Here is a 20,174-nt window from a genome sequence, read left to right as displayed (position 1 = left end):
ACTTGGTCACGCGAACCGCCTCCTAGGCTCTTGTTAGACTCCATTGCACTTAGGAAAATAACTCTTCCTACTAACCTGAAACAATTAATTAAATCGCACCACCATGGTATCCATTAATTGTTAGCGCTTTGCATGCAAATAACACACTGTGGACTAATTCTAGTCACGGTGGGCCTCCCCACTGAACACATGTGCACACATAACAAATATAAAAATATATATTTATTCTCTGGTTGATCGAAGTCAACGCTCTTGATCATAATTAAGGGACTTTGACCAAGGGTCAAGGTGCCTTAATTATAGTCAAGTCTCTCCAATTGAAGTTGGCACATATTGGTTAACCGCAGTTAACCTTCTTGGTATAAACCAAGTCTTCCTGACCAAAATCAGGCTTACTTGACCGAAGTCAAGTATCTGTGACTGTAGTCAATTCTTTGACCAATAGAAAAACTCTTTTGACCATAATTAACCCAAATGGAAAAACTCTTTAATTATGATCAAATAAATGGTCAACTGTACTTTGACTTGGGATATTTACATTGTGGTGACATCCCCTCGGCTTCTATTCAGTTGACCTCAATTGAAAAGCTTTCTTGTAAACATCCAAAAGCTGTGGATGATTGGACAACATGTCTTCATCCATCCACTTGGCATCCAATGCCGTATAATTCTGAAATTTTACAAGGTACCTGTAAAATTCTTTGCCTTGAGGGCCTTTGTGTACGGTATGGTACACGATCTGCTCTGGCTGAAGAACCTCCTCCAGCTCATCCACTTCTAGTGGATCCTCTGATATTGCTTCTGTAGGCTCTGGCCCCTGAAATTTCTTTAGAAGACTCATGTGGAATGCATTGTGAATCCTCCAATGCTCTGGCAATGCTAACCTGTATGCAACCTCATTTATTCTTTCTTTAACCCTGAAAGGGCCATAATACCCGGGAGATAACTTTGCATACACTTTCTGTTTGCCTTTGAATTTGCAGAGCCTAGCTTTCTCGAGCTTTAAAAGTACCCAATCCCCTTCCTTGAGATCTAACTGTCTCCTATGCTTATGTGCAGCTCTTTTATGCTTCTCTTGAGACCTTTCAATTGCTGTCCGGACTTGGCTGTAAGCTGTCTGGAGGTCTCTCACAAACTAGTCAGCTGCAAATATTTCGTCTTTGGTCCTCAGGATAGGTGGCAGAATCACCTTCCCATAGATGACCTCAAAGGGGGCTTTCCCTATAGAGCTGTGTACTGTATTATTGTAAGCAAACTCTACCAATGGTAGGTTACTGATGTGTGGAAGCAGTGGTAAATTGTGCAAGCATCTTCCCTCAGGATTGCAGGCCATCTATTGAGACAATGTTGTGTATATAGACTCACTGCTCAGCCTTGAGCTTCATTTCCATGTCTTGTACATAGCTCTGCTTTAGTCTAAGTCCTTTCACTTTGTTCTGAAGTTTGGAAGGTGTTGATGAGATTTACTTCAACACCTTGGTCTTGTATCTCATTGTAATAAAGATCGGAAGGGGGAGGGGGGGGGGGGGCGGCATCTTGGCCCTTAATCATGTGTTCATCTCTTCTCAAGCAACATTGTACATTTCAATTCTGTCTTGCAAATATATGAGATAAAGCAATTTTCCGCAATCATATGCAATGCAATCTTCCCCTTCCCCTTTGAGAGAGCACTGAGAGGTTTCAATTTCAATCTTATTTTCGTAGGAGTAGAACTTGATTTTGCTGCCTTGCATCTTTCCAAAAGCCCTTCGCATTCTTTGTCTGTCTGACAAAAATACAATTAGTGTGCTGCCATATTTCCATGCCCGAGAAAAAATTCAGCTGTCCCAAAGTTGTCATCTCAAACTCTTTCCATATGCTATCTTGAATTGCCCTATGGGAGCCTACTCATTGCCTGCAAAGATAATAAAATCATTCACATAGAGAACGACAAAAATGAAGCTGTCATCTTTTTGTGAAACAAAGAGATTTGGAATTGATTTAAACTTTAGATGTCAAATGTTTGAAAGAAGGCATCTATCTTGATGAACCATGATTTGCTTGCTTGCTTAAATTCATAAAGTGACTTTGAAGCTTGCAAATCCTTTCCTCTTTGCTCTCTTCCACAAATCCTTGTGGTTGTTCCATATATATCCCCTCGCCAAATCTCCAAGGGGCTCCGTCTAGTAGGACTCAAGGTGTTACAGCCTCTATCCTTTACTTGGCTAAGTGTATCAACAATAAACAGGCATTTGTTTGCCGTGTTGTCCAATCTCTCTCAGCTGTTTTGGAGCATAAGCATAACAGATACAACAAAAGACTCTCAAATGCAATACAATTACACTTGGCCTCTCCTTTGTCCAAGCTTCTTGTGGTGTACTGTTTTGTGCTGCTTTTAATGCCTCTGCCCAAATTATGTTTGGCATTTCTTTCCTTCTACTACTACATTTTGTTAAGAATTGTTAGGTGGAAATGAATTGTTGCTTGATGTCTTGTTTGTTGTAACCTTTAGAATTGAACACTTTTGTGCTCACGCCTTTTTTCATTTCGTGATAATTTGATCCTCCTGCCACTTTTTCACCCAACAAGAGCCTTCAATTCAAGAACTGAGAGAAGATCTTTGATCTTGCTCAGCCAAACCTTTCTAGAGAAATATCTATAAACTCAAGATATATTCTTGCTAACAAATGTTTAGGTGTTCATAGGCCCAACCAAGTCTAAGTGCACAAAATTCAGAAAGCTTTGTACCTTTTTTGGCTCATCCTTCTAGAAAGGTGAGGCGTGCATCCTCCCATAAACACATTTTACAAAAAGAGATATGTAGCTGCATTGGATCCGAGGCATCCATCATATTAAGTTTTTTAACTATGCAAAAGCTATTAGCATTGATGTGAGCCATCCTTTTATGCCAAATGTTCCTAGTTTGTTGTTGGGATGTGGAATATGCATGTACGTTCTTCATCACTTTTCCATCAAATGCCTAAAGCCCTCCATGTATACTACATCTATGCTATGTGAAGTTTACATCACTCATATTATCACATGAGGCTGAAGACCTAGCAAATATTTTACATTTTCCAAATAGTTCACATTTTTTTCCTATGAGCTTACAATGGAATTGTGACATTCTCCTTGATTACAGCATTATTAAACTTCAATGCGCCACTTCTAGATAGATTAGGGATATTAACCAATAACCATGACCTGTCATGTGCTTGCTAGCTGTCCGAAAATCATAGATATGAAGTAGTGGTGTCTAAGAGTAAACAACTCTCATCTGCTGAGGTGCTCATGCATACATTGTTCCTGAGAAGCAAGCTCACCCTCATCAAAAGCTTTGAGGATTTCATCACCATGATCATCATACACCTGCAAATGTTGTGGCTGCTCAGTAGTGGACTGCTCTTCACGTTCAAAGAGCATCAGATGGCTATCCCAAAAGGGCATCATGGGCATAACATGGCTGTTCGTTAAATGACAACATAAAATACTCATCTGAATCATCAATCGTCATGGCTCGTGGCTGCGAACAAATATCACCATCCTGAGTTGCATGTTTATTATAAGTTGGCTGCTCCTCACATAGGGCTGGCCCATTGAATCGTATAGAAAACTTGTTATTAAAAAAGCATTTGCCACAATTTGTGGCGACAATAAATAAGGTGCATCTTTTTCATGAGTTGGCTGCTCATCACATAGGACTGGCTCTGCATCCAAAGACATGTCATGCTGAATAATCACCAGTATGACAGGTAATTGTTATGTTCAACGCTGATAGATTGATTTGTATTTCTAGAGTTGTCTTGGGGTACATTACGTTGCTATCTTCGAGCTTGATCTACCTTCTTCCTTTGTTCTCATGATGCCTAACTTTCCTAGTCTTGGTTCCACTGTATGAGCTGAACCATGAGCACCATAGTTGGCATTTGCATTGCCACCACAATTATGAGCATATAAAACATTTCTTACAAGCTTATTCTCCTTGCGCTGCCATTGGTCAACCTTCTCATTGTAGCTCTCCGTCATACAAGTGCCAGTGCCCCCATTGATTGTATCCCTAGTCTAGCGAACATGGAGGGAAGATCCTCCAATCCTCATCTGTGCATCAACACACTAGCGGCTCTATCGCTTTGGTCATGATTGTGTTGTCTCCTTGGGATAGCTGGTCCATTCTATGCAACTAGAAAAAATCAGTGATCACCCTCTTTGCAAAGTTTGGCTAAGCCTCCTGATCTCGTAAGTGTCTTGAGCATCTGGTCTCTGTGTCGTACATGATACCCTCGTCTAATATCTTTCAGCAAATGATCTCAGTAGAAGCTTGCTAGGTATTAATTAGGTCCTATATGTGTATGATTTGCTAGCTTATGAAGCCCTTGGCTGATATCATCTGCAGAGAAGAAAGGCACACTTGCAGCTTTATCATTAATATTTGGCTTTACATGCATAAACGTCTCATCGACACTAATGGCCTCCTTGTCTTCTTGTGTTCATATTTGTGTATCTCTTTAGAATGATGCCGGGTCACTGGCAACTCGGTTGGCCTTCATCACTCCTATTTTTGCCTTGTAATTCCATCTCTTCCTCCACATGGGGTTCTCATCTCTCGCCTATCCAATTCAAGTTCAGCCAAGTCCACGGCATCTTGCACCTTTTGTCTTGCTTCTCTACACTCCCTGTCCAACCATTTGTTGCATGGGAAGGCTCCCTTGTGTGGATGTTATCCTGATTTTTCACCTTCTGTCTTGCTTCTCTACACTTCCATCAAACCATTTGTCTCGTAAAAACAAGGGATGGTATCAACCCATGGATATTATTTATATATCTCTTGTGTGCATCTTGCTTGAGTTGGTGCCCATTGCCATACAAAGTCTTGTGAACAAGCACCCAACTGCAAATTTTCCCCATGCTTTTCTTTGGCATCCAAACTGAGTTTACCTCATATATTATTCAAAGGTATGGCACATGCCTTAGTTTTCCACGTTTCAAATTAAAAATTTACATTTGCATCTCGTACAACCAAACCAAGGCATGCCCCACTCTCCAACCACGACAATATTTTCAAGGCAGCTAACTGTCCCATGGTCCCATAGGCTGCAAATCCCATGTCATGCTGTCAGACTCCACCTCGTGGTAAGAGTCCTGTGTTGGCTAGGGTGGCCTTCTCTTATGCTCCAATGCGCTTTCTGTGTTCCTCTTGTTGCTTGACGGTTGAATTGTCTATCATTAAAATAGGAGAACCCTTGCAAAGTGCCCGGCTAATGCTTATAATAGCCACCCTTGACCGAGAATCGAGTAAATTGCATAAAATTCGAAAAGAGGAGGGGGGGGGAGAGAGAGAGAGAGAGAGAGAAAGAAAGAAAGAAAGAAAGAAAGAAAGACTAGAGAACCCTTACATCCAGTGAAAGAAAATATTATACACTTGCTATGTAGTAAATATTTGTTGGGCTAGCTTGTGTGCTAGTCCTAGCACCTTGTTGTGATATTCCAAAACCTCTTTTAAGTAGATTCCCAGCTTTTTGGCTGGCTGCTCCAGCAAATTTTTCGAATTGTCTCTGCTGTCCCCATAACCTTCTTTGATGTGTGCGTAGGCTCTACATCTTAGTACATGCTGCTATATTTGTACCTCCCCTGTGGGGCGGATTTTGCAGGTCCTTTCTTCCTCTGTGTGTGTGTGTGTGTGCGCGTGAGAGAGAGAGAGAGAGAGAGAGAGAGAGAAGTAGAAGTAGAATTTATTAGCGTCCTCGGGGGGCCAAAAATGACCCATGGGACCCGTCTCGATACAATGTAAAAAGAGTCTCCTAAAGGAGAGGGGTCAGGAGTCTATGAGTTCCTGATGACAGGTAAAAAGACGAGTGACAAAAGATCCCAATGCTGCCGGAGAGGCAGTGGAGAGAACTGATGTCAACTGAGTGGAGTCCCCCAGTATCTGCTGGTAGTCCTCCCTGATATGTGCATATCGGGGGCACTGTAGAGCTACATGTGCCTCCGTCTCAACTGTCTGCATGTCACAAAGGGTATAGACTCTAGCATGTCTAGGCTGGTGTATCCAAGCTCCCTGCTCAATGGCAAATGTATGAGATCTGGTACGGAACCTGGCGATGTTTCTGCGATATAGAAGGGGGATAGGTGTGCTAATATAAGACTGAGCATGAGTCTGTATGGACATGTATGTAGACCAACATGTGGGATTTATGTTGTCTTGGTAATATTCCAGCTTTACCCTCTTTTCACTTGTCAACCAGTGATTCCGCAAAGTGCTCAGTAAAGAGAGTTGAAACTCTTGCATGTTGACCTTTTCAGGCGGCATGATCAAATATGCTTCCACTTTCCATTTGCTGAACCATTTTCTTATGTCGGTTGCCCATCCTGTGCAGATGACCTTACTTTTGTAGTCCTTTTGAAGCTTTGTGTTGGCATTCCATGCTTTATGAGGCAGCCTATCAGGTTGCATTTGATGCACCTCTATTAGGTATTGCATAACTCTGATCAATGCATGAAATTCAATCGGTCTCCTTCCCGTTTCCAACAAAAGTATGGAGTATGGAGTAGTGGGTTTGACACCAAGGTGTCTCCTTAGGAAAGCTTTTTGCATTTTCTCAATATCATTCCATGTAGAGGCTGAAATGCTGCCTCCCCTTACTTCCACTCCATATAATACTGTTTGCACTACATATGCATCAAACAATATATTTCGAATTTTCCAGTTCCTAGTGTCGGTGTGCCTGCAATCATTCTCAAGCTGATAGTACTTCCCCCAACCAGTGTCCATCCTTCTATGTATACATTGCCACCATCTGTGATCTGCCGGGATATCAACCCCTAAGTATTTGAAGGTGCTGACATACTCAATGATCTGTCCATCAAGTGTTCTGGCTGATTGGTACAGACTGCCATCATCTTTGTTTTTCCGACATTTACTTGCAGCCCGCTTTCCCTACAAAAAGTCTTAAGCACTTGTAAAAGTTTGTGCATAGATTCCAGATCGTATGCAAAAAGAACGACATCATCTGCGTATAACAACAATAGCACTGTCCAAAGCCCCAATTGCGGTCCTTGCAACCCTTTCTCTACTGCAAATTCATTGATGAGTTCTTCCAGTTGGTCAATGCATATTCCGAACAAGGTAGGCGATAGAGGGCAGCCTTGCTTCACTCCCATATTGCTCTCAAATACATCAGACATACCTTGTGTTTGTTTGAGTTGGCATAATACCTTTTCATAGATGCGAGAGATGCCTACCCTTAAGGCCAAAGGGACTCCTATTTCTTGCATTCTCTTCCATAATCCTCCTCTTGGAACTGTGTCAAATGCTTTCTTGAAATCCACAAAACAACAAAATAGAGTGCATCCTCTCAGTCTGCATTCATCCATGAGGACCCTTAAGGTAATAAGGGGATCGGCTGTCCTGTGCTCCTTGCGAAAGCCTGCCTGTCCGATGGCTCTTTTCTGTGCCTCTTCTGCCCATGAGCTGATTTTCATTTCAAGCACTGTACTGAAGAGCTTGGCCAATGTAGAGCTGACCATTATAGTTCCGTAATTTGTGACTGAATTTTTGTCTCCACCTTTGTGTAAAGGCTGGACCCAATTTTCTTCCCGTTCCTGAGGGAAACCATGGTGTAGAGCATGTGTTAGGATGTGTGAGAGCCATGTTCTTGCTCGGTCTCCTGTCCATTTCACAAATTCCGCTTGTATCTTCATGTGATCTGATGCTTTGCCATTAGCCATCTTCTTTAGTCCAACTTCAATGTCTTCGAAGGTGAAAGGACTAGTGCATGTGACCGATAGATCCTCCTTCCCCATTTCAGTAGCAAGTGCATGATTGTACAACTTGGTAACATAATTAAGCATGGTTGCATCTGATATATCCCCTATGACCTGTTTCCGTCTGCCTTTCACTTGTTTCCAGCCCTTTCTTGGATTTTTGATGAAAGTGACCAAATCAGATTTCTCTCTTTCCAAAATATATTTTCTTTTCTTTTTCCTTGTGAGGGCATTGTATGTCTTCTCCAGTTGTTAATGCCTATCTGCATCCAGTATGTATTTCAGCTCTTGGCGTAGTTGTTTGCATTCCTCGTCATACCATTTCTTGTGTGTAGGCCTTTGACCTGTTTCTTTTTTCTTGTAGTTGCTAATGTTTGCGTGGCTGAGGCAAGTATTGCTTCCTGCAAGGCTGTCCATGTGGGGTTGGTTATTGCTCTCAGCTTTGCATCCAAAGTCTCTGCATAAACTTGGTGTTTGTCTGGGTCTACTTTGAAACCTCCTGCATGTGCTGAAAATTTCTGCTCCCTATGTTCAAGGTGTATGTCAAGATCCATCCATATTGGGAGATGGTCCGATTCCCGATATTTCATCCCTATGTTGAAGCTTTTGATAATGGGTATAGTATCCACATGTACCAAGGCATAATCTAGCACACTCTGTCCTCCACTGGCTGAGAGACACGTCATCTTGTGGGTGTTAGGGAATAGTTGCATCAAGACTGGCATGTGCAGCCCATTAATCATGTATCGGAGTGCTCTGCCTTGTGTGTTGATGGTGTCGTCCTCGGATCCTCTCTGCCACATGATGTCCGCTTCTGTGACTGCTTCTTTATCCATTTCATCATGCGTAATGGGCTGAAACTGTAGTTGACCAATTCTTGCGTTAAGGTCTCCCATCACTATGACTTGGCCCTTTTCTCTGAGTTCAGCCACATCAAGATATAGTGCTTCAAACGCAGCACTAGGGTCCACTCCGTGTCTACTGTAAAAGGGTGACTCATGGTGAGGTATGTAGCAACCTGCAAGAAAGAGAGAGAGAGAGAGAGAGAGAGAGAGAGAGAGAGAGAGATTATGACACCGACACGAACACTACGAAACAGAAGGGGAGATATATCAAAGCAAAGAGTATCTAGGACCATATGATATCAAAAGATAGTACAAACCTACTGACTAACAAATCCTCTTTGAAGCTCCCGACTTTGGATTTTGTATTTTACATTTGAGAACAATAACCATACCTAAAGCCAAGGTAATAGCCTGGAAGGTTGCTCTTTTTTTTTTCTTCTTTTTCTTTTTTTTTGGGGGGAGGGGTTACTTTCTATGTACTATGGCCCTTTTGGAATAGCAATATGATCAGCTTACAAATTTGAGAAATAAAAGCACAAGAGAACCTTAAGAATTGGGACGTAACCACTCATATGTAGCCATATCAAACCTGTTGAGTTAATGTGGGCTTTCTTATGATACTGAACAAAGCATGCTCGAGTGATTGCCATTTTTGTGCTTATCAACTTCTAAAATAAAAGAACATCGAGTAATCTTGAGATATAAGAAATTGCAAAAGCTTCCACCTGCTGTACACTTAAGTTTGACAAATTCACAAGGTTAAAATTTCTACACCAATAGGTTTTCATTCTTGTACATAAAATCTTTAAAGTTTAGAATGTTCAGCCAAATAAGTCATCTATGGACCTCCTAGCCTAAACAAGTCTGAGAAACAATTGAACATGCCTAAAAATGACCAATACATAAATTCAATTTGAGAAGTGACAAGGTATGCGTTTGCTAACAATGCAACATGGTTAGTGCCCATGGAATACCAATGTTTTGTTGAAATAAAGAGGCCTCTAGATGTTGGAAAGGTCACCTCCCCATCTGTAAGCCCCCATATGAGGAGAGTGGGGGGGAAGGAGACCTAGGGCAGCACATGTCCAAAGGAGAGAACTTGGAGAGGGTGCTGCCACGTGGGCAGTACCTCACAGGAAAAGAAAGAAAGGGGCTGCCACATGGACAGCATCATTGGCTGTCATGTGGGCAGCACATCTAGAGAAGTACTTGGAGCCATCTGGGAGTATGAATCAGCACCATGGAAGAGATGACTGGCAGAAGCAGGTCCAGGAGCAGATCAGTGGCGATTTGGAGCTCCAGACAGCAGAGGCGAGGAGTGGCTGTATGATGGCGACACATGGCGGCTGACCTCAGCAGCAGTACGGACCAGTACGAAGATGCACACGTGGCTGGAGAGAGCCTGCAGAGGGCAGATCAAGAAGGAGCACATGGCCTAGCATGTCGGGGGTTTGTGGGCAGGTGTACAGCCTGCAATAGGGTCTCCAGCGGCAGCAAAGGGCAGCCTAGCAGCAGCCCAAAAGGGCCTGGCAAGCCTTATATAGGGATGGTTGAGCCAGCCAACCAGGCCGACCAACAGGTCAGCTGGTTAGGGTTGGGCCAGCTAACCAAGTCGGCCAGAGGGGGTCGGTTCATCCCCCTGCTGGGTTGGCCATTTCTCAGGGCCCTTTGGGCTTATAACAAGGGCACTTGGGCCTCCATTACTCATCACTTGGAGCAGCAGAAAAGCCCCATCAGAAAGGAGCACCAGGGAGCTTGTCTTGGGCCTCATCACTAAAGGAGAAGAGAGCATATAGTAGCTGCAGACTTAGCTGAGGGTGCTGCCCACCTAGGCTGGTGCAAAGACAGCAAGGTGGAAGGGATCTGGACGGAAATTCTACTTAATGCTCGAGGTGGAGCATGTGGGCTCGAGTCTAGAGATCGCCAGTAGATAGGAGGAGTACCTTGTGGTAAGATCAGAGGACCACACCATAGGTGGGACTTTGGTTCTATCTCTTTTGTATTGTGTCCATAGCTTTGGACAGAAATATATTATTTTGGTGGTTCCTCTATCTGGCTGGTTCATTGTCTATTGATGAGTTTGCACACCTATGCTATGCACATAAGTTTAAGAAGTTTGTGATTCCACACCCCACACCACATTGTGTGAGCTCTTGGGCAATTCTATCAGTCTTTCTGCTGTGCATACCCTCTGTTGGGTCATTTCTAACACTAGAGTTATGAACAAATTATCTAGGAGAAAGTTCAACCCACAAAGGATCATAGCCACATAACAGTGAGTTTCAGGGGAGCTGGAATGTGGAAACTTTTTAGACTTGCAACGCCCAAGACATGGACTATATATCAATATATGTATATAATATTTTATCGTTTCATGTACAATGTGTCTATATGTATGTATATATGTACATATTTCAGGGCTCTGAAACCCTGAAACCAGTTTAGTGAAATGTTGCATTGTGATTGTGCAAAGGATTCCTTCAACATCTACGACATTCGTGGTTTTGTTCTTTTTCTTACAAGGTCTTGATTTTCATATTAAAGTGATGTCCACCACATTTCATCTCTCGAAGCCAAATCTGCCTCCATCCAACAAGCCCTACACACACATAAATCGAAATATTGAAAATTCTCTTCTACAATAATTTCTTTTGGGTGCAGTCAAGAATATTAAGTTTAAATCATAGAAAGGGAAGCTTTTCAATGTCTAAGGTACCTAACAGGAGCATCATCGATATCCCTTTCGAGGATTGATTACTGCTCTTGAGCCAAAAGTCTGATTCTACCCTAGTATTGCGATCTTCTTCATAGTTTCTCCATACATAAACTTCGGCTTTGAGGAGGCAGCGGTTAGTGCTTTATGGCTGCAGAATGAGCATCGTTCAAGGCAGCCTAGAGCATGCCTTCGTCTATGCTGTGCAGGATGCTATTGTTCAAGGCTATACTGACGTTATCAGGGCAGGGCATAGCAAATAACAGGTAATCTCTAGTTGCAGTGGCAGCTGAAATGTGGAAGACAAAATCTCCTTAAACCCATCCACCACCCAAACTGGATATATGCTACTTATCAGGCATCTATAGAAGCTCGTTGAGACAAGACTTTCATTAATCATATCATTTAGCATCCTTCATCAATGATTTTACTGGTCAGTCTGCACTTCTCTCCATGTACCAAAAAAGTGACTCTCTGTTAATGCTACTGACAAACCATTATTAGTATGGTTTGCAAAAAAGACATCAGTCACCTTATGAGCACTTCATTCCCATAATCATGGGAACTGAGACACCATTCTGCTATCTATTATGAAGAATATGGGTATGCGTTACTGGTTTTAAAAAAAAATCCAATTTAGTTACTCAATCAGCCTGAAAAAATAGATTTGTCTTGCATTGGCATACAGAAAGCCGAACTAGACAGACGATGAAATGCTGGTACACTATTCCCACTTGGCACACGCAAGCTCATTCACTCGCTCAAGCTCACACAAGAAATAATTTCAGGTCGTCAGTAAAAGAAATGCTGCAGTACAACATTTTAAACCTCTATTGTTTTTTTCCTTCCAAGGGCAAAGAGAGGATGGGGAAGGGAGGGGAATTGGAGGAAGAGGCAGTACCAATCTAGGTGCTTGGCCTTGCGTAAAACACCAGAGGTCTGGGATATTGCGATTCCAGTAGTTGTTTGTTCTACTTTGTTTCTGCGAGGTTTGTTCTTTTATTCCTTAGCTGTTTTGCTTAGGAGTGTTAAGTGTGCCGCACATACCTGGCACTACAAAACAAATTGCAGTAGAGCCAAACAGGCTTTGGTAGACCTATAGGATGAGGAGAGATGATGCGTTTGCCAGCCGATGTAGCCTGAAACTCAATCAAGAGTGTTGGAAATGACATTAGTGTCTATCCCTCATGAATTTTGGACTTTTGAAATAGCTCATTGCTTTACTTGAAAAAGTATTTGCCTTAAACAAATTGTCCGTACCCCCCGGACCCAAAATAAGAATCTAATAAAGGCAAGGTTCGGAAGGGATCATTTTTAGAGAGCTCATTGCTTGACTTGAAAGAATGGTTGATCAACAAGCCTCTTTATATCATAGATTCCTTAGTGACAGGCGAGTTCATCATTTTCCTGTGTTAGTTATTGCAAACAAAAAGCTATTAAATTCATGTCCTGTTAGTTCTGGCAGGTAGATTTGTTGGTTTTCATATTTTCATTTTTGGGCGAGCAGCATGCCAGAGATCGTGGAGAGGTACTATCATTGTCAGAAGGAATCCATATCATCAAGTGCAGCGAGCGATGAAAATGAGGTTAGTGGCGTTCGATCCAAAAGTGTACTATACGCAGAAACATTCAATTATGAAGTATGGAAATTAGTTCCGCCCTGGTAACCATTTTTGCGTCCACATAGTTAGACCTGTTGCCTGCACAATACATAGATAGACAATCAAGGGACAGACCGAAGTGGACAAGAATTTTATACGGAAAGACCTTTTCGGGGCTTTTAGAACAGGAGGCTCTGTCCGAAAATGAGCAGTAATGTGCGTTCCCAGCTGGATCTTCGTGTGTCTGCATGTCTCTGGGACATCAAGAAACTTCTATGTCGAGGCAGAGAAGGAAAGAGAACATAATAGCTAGAGAAGGCGCCTTGAAAGCTGGTATATGACCTTTGCAAATGAAACCTAGTGTGCGTACTCCCATCTTTTAACCAAGTGGTCTAGAATACCCACTTTTTCTCCCATCCTCAACCCTCGCTTGGGAGCCAGAATCGGATCCCCCTTTCAGGATTGGAAAAGCATGGAATGATGACATTTGTCCTTGTCCCCACCTCCTACACACATCAAATGATGCCACGTGTAGGGGATAGGATAGATATACATTTGAATATGGATTGGACCAAGTTTTCCCATTCCCATCTTATTTCCTCTTCACAATCCTCGACCTCCCAGTCCTACCACCCAAGTAATCTATGTTTTCTACGATATTCATAATAGTAGCATGCTTTATGTAGGTTAGACTTACTGTACTATTTTTGTTCGTTTTTAGAAGTAGAAAGTTCACACAATGGATTCTTTGATAGAGTCGTATAGGAAAATTGGTCTTCACTTTACCTAGCCATTTCTTTAATAGAAAAGCCACCATCTAGACATTTATAGAGCCATAGTATCGGCAACAAGGTAACTGATTATTGATGTAAAGGTTTCTTGTGTATTGTGGAGGTAACTAGCCGAGTTCTATAAGTATGCATGCGCGCACGCTCACACACACACACACATACTCCCATACATACGTACATATATAAACATGCATACATACATACGCACATTCGTATATCTCTTTTCCCTATTGTGCATGCAAAATTTATATTTCTTTGCTCCTAAATAATGGCATATTTGAAGGTCTATATGCTCAAATCCATAGTGAGTAGTAGTGAGATGTGTTGTTGTCATGGTTGAATAAACTTTTCATTCTAGTGAGAGATATTGAAACATGACAACATAGATCTTTGTAGGTATGCCCAAATCTACATGAGAGATCTTTGTGTGGTGTTGATTTAGCTAATACGAGATTGAAGTTATAGGCATGAGTATAAATGAGCCAATCAATAAGGAGTGAGCTACATATATACACAAGGAGGCTTGAAGGCAAGCACGCCACTTGTGGTACAAGAACATATCAGGTGTAAGATCAACTTTAATTACAGCTTTAAATGTAACAAGTACATGCCATGATAAAAGATGAGGGTATATGAGTCTAGATAAAGACACACAAATATTACGTAAACATTATTCTTTTGCACTCATCATATTGCATGCACTTGTTTGTTGTGGGGGAGGGAGTTGGGTATTTTGTAAATGTATGTGTCGTTGCATGAGTACTATGGTTTTATATAAGCGTTTTTGGGTTTATATATCCACACGTAGATGTGTATTCGTGTGCACATGTATTTGCTTGTGTTGTGGTTCTAGGAGGGGTGTATGTATTAAGTGGCATAGCTTGCAAATGTGTGAAAACCCCAAGGATGCTAGTTTGTAAGAAAATTGATGCTCTATCTTATTTTCACTCTAGGATGAGGTTCTTAACACAAAGAAGAGCATCCATGAGCTACAACTAAGGCAAAGGTACGTCTCAAACTTAGGAAAACTTTAGTTTGCATTTTGGTGGTTTTCAAAATAATGTCTTGAAAGTTGAATTTCTTGTTTTTCTAATTGACTTATTTATGTGCATTAAATTGCACTCGTGTCTCAAGATTCATTTTTACCTTGTTGGTGCCATTGTAGGGTTTGCATGGATATATATTCCTTGCAAAGAATTCTCTTATCAAGTTGCAATTCTTAACAATCTTCTTTTTTAGGCATCTTTGTGGTGAGGCTCTTGATGGTCTATCATTGCATGAGCTAGCGACATTAGAAGAAGAATTACAAGTGGGATTGACTAACGTATGTGAAAATCTTGTAAGCTTCATACTTAAGACCTTGTGCATGTATAAACAAGATTTACTTCATTTGTCATGCTCTTAGATGTGTTCATGTAACAATGCAAGTTAGGCGATGAGAATTTGTGTACTACACAAAAGAAGTCTGAATCTCCATATGATCAATGAAAAAGTGCCTGATTGTGTGCCTCTTATGTTGTTGGTTGAATAGCATGGACGGCTATCTCATCAACTTGATTGCTTGAATGACAAGGTAATCTCTTTATATAACACACTGGCATTGACACCTTTCACATACATTTCTTAAAACTTATGCTTTTGTTTGAAATATTATTTTGCTTAGAATTTTGATTTTGAGAAAAGTATATCATTTTAGATGATGAAATATTTAGTATTAATTATCCTCCTCTTGTACGAGGCTAATCTTAGTCATTCAATGTTATGTTTTAACAAAATTTGAATATATTTAGTATTAATTATCCTCCTTGTACGAGGCTAATCTTAGTCATTCAATGTTATGTTTTAACAAAATTTGAATATATTTAGTATTAATTATCCTCCTCCTCTTGTACGAGGCTAATCTTAGTCATTCAATGTTATGTTTTAACAGAATTTGAATATAAAGACCTATGTATAGGATGGATCATTGGTGTTAAAATTTGTTGATTTGTGTATGGTATAATAAGTATGCTTATAAAGTGGTTTGCACCTAGTGATGTATTGACATCCTTGTTGGGGATATCATATTGGTTAGTCCTTACTATGAATGATGGCGCTAAACTTTAAAACCTTGCCAGTGATTGTTACAGGTAATATATATATATATATATATATATATATAGAGATAATAACATTTAGATTTATCTAGATAGACTAAAGACATAGATTGAGACTTAAGGAAATCAAATTCTTGGGAGGCTTATCATAATAAAAATATTTTTGATGTTTTTAACTAGATATTGAATTTGATGGCCATCCCTAGTCTTTATTAATGCCACATGGGATGATATAAGTAGTCTATGATTTGTTTGATGTATCCACTCTTATATTATACTATGGAAAAATGATTGACTTCAATTGACATGTGCTTGTGTGCTTAGGTCAAACAAGTATGGCAAACATCAAAGGACAACGCATGTTTCCTCTCCGATATCATCAAGGACTGCCAAGGCCAATTGGAAGATATGCATCAATTCAACATATTGCATAGTGAAAACATGCAAGACAGGTGCTTTATTTCTAAAACATCCACCCCATTCTTTATCAAAGGTATTTAAGTAGACCTTGAATATATTATCAATGCAATTGGATTAAAATATACTTTATTTCTTTTTTAATTATTCAACAATTCTAATGAAGTGAAATCCTTATATTTTAGGACAACTAAGTGTGGCCTTAAATTGGAGTAAATGATCTGTTCTTAAATTCCATTCTTTGTGGAATGCACATTTGAATTGAATTTTCATAATTTGAATGTACAGGCTCAACTTATGTGGGGGAATTAGTCAACGTCTTGCAAAAAGAAGATATAACATGATCCAAGATCTCAACGAATCGCCAAGTGAATCCTTAACTTGATTTGCTATCAAGTTGGACTCTATGTAGGAAAGATTTGGTCATGTATATATTGGAAATACAAAGGTTACCTTGTTTGCTTGCTATCTTGTTATATTTGATATGTAATTATTTACGATTGAGTTAAGGCTACCATTTGTATATTTTGGCAATCATGTCATGTACCTTCCAAAAGTAGTATCATTAGCACACACTATCATAATGGAGCTAAGATTTCATACAACACTACTTTTATTCTTTTCACTCTACATTTCCCATAATTAATGGTCTTTGCTATCTATATTATAGCATGTTCAAAGGTATTTGTTAAGCAACTCAAGGTGATACAAAGGCATTTAATTCATGTCGTATCTTGATTCATAAGTGGGGTTTTTTTCACAACAGAGCACAATTTGAATTAAATCAATTTGCAAAGCTTGATCCGTGACATTAATGGACAAGTGAAATTTGTTAACTATGTTATTGACATAGCCAACATTCTATGGAATCATGATTGAGGAGATTTATTTTGGTTGACTTTTGTCTTTGCTTTGAAATATCTAAATTGTGGTTGAAGAGTCTTACAGAAGTCCTTGTACATATGATGAGGGCCATGTAAAAAACCTCTACTTATCAAATGTCGCAACTTTAAATATTGTTGAAAATTTTACCTTTTAGGCTTGAAATTTGACAATGCAACCAATATTATCAAGAAGTAGGCATTGCAATGCTTTGAATATGGAAATGAGAAAGATGACTTGTTCACGATTGAAGGTCTCACGTGTCCCATGATTTAAAAAATCGTGGCATTAGAGTTATTGGTGAGGTAACTTTTGTGACTCTGATCTCTCTTTGACACCTCGTCTTCTTCAAGTCTCTTCTATGAAAGCAAGTAAACTTGCATTGCTTAATGGTGGAGCCTCTCTTGTGAATGTTTGTGTAATATATTCCTAACCTTAAATCACAACTAATTGTGAAGTTGCATGTCATTTCTTTGTTGGCTTATCATACCTCCCCAAGTTGTTTCACTTTTTTTATAGAACTGCATTCTCTATTCACTTATGTGTTGCTTGTAGATATAAGACTTAGTTCTAGCTTCTCTACTTAGCACGATACTTTGGCTACAAGTTACTTTTGCAATATTTTTGGATGCAAAATTACTTTATGCTTACATGTGCGATAATTTTGGGCATCTTTTTTGGTGTCATATCTTCTTTGATTTAGGTGCTACCCAAGCTTGCATGCTTTGAGCACTCCTAGTTCCTATGGCACTAAATATTTTCTAATTATACCTAGCTTGCTAGACTTTTTGTGAGAATTTGTTGGTACTCTCATATGAAACTGCTACTCTGGAGTGTACTGCTCCCACTCAATCATTCATGAGAGTTCATGAGCCTTCATAAAGATGGATATCTAGATATTCAACACTCTACTTTGCTTTAGACATCTCCTTGGGCTTAGTGCTTAAGTTGCAACTTACTTAAAAGTCCCTATAAGGCACTCGCTACTTCCATAAGTCTTGTTGATCATTTATTTATGAATGGGGAGTTGGTCACTCCATAAGTCCTTACATAGCCTTATCTTGCTTAAGCTTTCCATGGGTTGCACCTTCGATATTGCCTTTTGTGAAAAGCTCTTTCATATCTCCATGCATTACACAAGTATTGGACAGTTGGCATACTTTTTAAAGTGTCTTCAAAACTTGATTTGCCTTGCATGGCCTTTCTACAAAATAGACAATACTTGCCTTTCTAGCCCTGGTCTTTGGTTCCTTTCCTCATTATAAGACCCTTTGTTGAGCTACTAACTAGAGCTTGCCAAACCTTAGCCACCTCCTTTGCAACATTCATGATTTAGCAAGCACTCACAAGGATGATACACCACCTACTTAAATCCAATAATAAGAGGGAGCAATGAATTTTTACCTCTCCTAACATTAAGTATTTTAGGAGAGGGATGGAGTACAACAGAAACTTTGCCAAATAATTTTAGCATTTTTGGAGACTCCTACAAACCTTGTCAAAAATTGTAGGGTATGTGGAGACTCTTGGGAGGGCATTCAAATGTGATGCCCTATCCTAATCAACCTTAGAGATATCACTTTGTTGAACGCTACCTTTGTTGTGGGAGTCCTTGAGGCTAAGAAAAATCTTGAATATCTTTAATGGTCATCATGCTAGTTTTATGGATGTAGGGCAATGTTATTTAGGGTTTTTGTGTTTTATATAGACAATAGTGTAGGACTATGTTGCTTATAGGCACAAACTATGTCCCCTTGTCTCCATGTTGTTAGATTTCCAGTATTAGATATATAAGGCTCAACTTGGACTCGATGTAAGAGATAACTCCTCATTCCATGAATGAAAGAGTTAGAGGTAAGTGTGTCTCATCATTTCACTCTAAAGAAAATTTCGTATGTTAGTTTCCAGCTTAAGAAGACAATTTTCATAGCTCTTTGGGAGGATGAAAGTACCCTTGTGTGTTTACTGCTAGCATTTCACTTACACTAAAAGGGTGAATCCTTTGGGAAACGATGCCTTAGATTGCATTAATCTTGTGGGGGAGCATGTCACTTTTGTATGAAGAGAGTCTTCAGGGAAAGTCCTTGGGGAAAGTGGTGTGCATAATTAACATTCTATCTCTTAGCATCACACACATCTTTTGATCCTGCGACACATGCAACTAATACAAGAAGACCTATCAAGAGATGGCAACACACACCTTCTATACAGTAGCATGTCACAAGCTAGTCGATATCTTATGAAGACTAGAAGATTTGATCATTAGTCTCTCTTATCTGCTCAACAACCCACTCTTCCACTGACTCCAAGTCTGTATCCTCAATATAATTACAAAATGAAGAAAGAAATTCAAACAATCACATTGTTTCTTGATAATTTCTTTGTGAGGCCCTTATTGTTTCTTCAGCATCTGCATCAAATTACCCATACCGAGTGCTACGATAAAGAAGGTTACTAAAGAAGTCGAATAGATCTTGTCGTGCTTTTATAATATTCCATAACATTCTTTTGCTCTCTGCTATCTTCAGAGTCTCCTCCCTCTTTGTGCACCTTTGTGCATCGAATTCCTCTCTCTCCATCTATGTTAGTGGAGAGCCTTGTCGAATTCTGACCTCTCTCTTTGCTTATTAATCAACAATCCACTCTTTAAGACTATTAATTCATGACTCTACATCTCCTACGATTTGGTATATATCCATGGGTGGAGAGATGGAAGAAGAAAGTGTTTGCAAAGGACTAGGATGGAGGATACTTCAGCTCTCTTGCCATTATTTCTAACCACATGTATTACTTAAGTGGGTTTCTTTTATGACCTTGGCTATTTTTCCCATTCCATGTGGATGTAGTGTGCTATTCTACCAAACCCTCATCCTTCTGTTTGTGTTTAGGTTCTCCATATTGATGTTTTCAAAAACCCCTGAATTTATGAAGATTCATTCAAAGTCTATGAGTATATCTATCTTTGATCTTTCTTCCCAATCTTACCTAGTTTATAATTGATGTATGATCTTCATTTGATTTCATTTGTTCTTAGACTCCCCTATAACTTAAGAGGCACTCTTGAAGTGTGCTCCCCCAAGACGGAACTC

At 40.0% G+C, this 20,174-nt stretch overlaps 1 protein-coding gene across 1 annotated transcript in view; it reads left to right on the top strand.

Annotated features, from left to right (window-relative positions):
• Window positions 1–16,803, top strand: part of LOC147888170 (MADS-box transcription factor 23-like) — a 77,878-nt gene extending 61,075 nt beyond the window's left edge. The window contains exons 3-8 of the mRNA XM_087393798.1: window positions 12,806–12,884; window positions 14,644–14,696; window positions 14,930–15,029; window positions 15,222–15,263; window positions 16,111–16,238; window positions 16,492–16,803. Of these exons, the coding sequence (XP_087249924.1) occupies window positions 12,806–12,884; window positions 14,644–14,696; window positions 14,930–15,029; window positions 15,222–15,263; window positions 16,111–16,238; window positions 16,492–16,588 (499 nt within the window). The 3' untranslated portion in view covers window positions 16,589–16,803. The remainder of the gene's footprint in view (window positions 1–12,805; window positions 12,885–14,643; window positions 14,697–14,929; window positions 15,030–15,221; window positions 15,264–16,110; window positions 16,239–16,491) is intronic.
• The last annotated feature ends 3,371 nt before the right edge of the window (window positions 16,804–20,174 follow it).

The sequence above is a fragment of the Dipteris shenzhenensis genome, chromosome 22 (genome assembly GCF_047967505.1).
Source record: "Dipteris shenzhenensis isolate YYH24624 ecotype China chromosome 22, Dip_SZ_1.0, whole genome shotgun sequence".
Taxonomy (NCBI): Eukaryota; Viridiplantae; Streptophyta; class Polypodiopsida; order Gleicheniales; family Dipteridaceae; genus Dipteris; species Dipteris shenzhenensis.
Note: the sequence above shows the minus strand (reverse complement) of the source record. Positions and strands in the feature narration are given on the sequence as shown.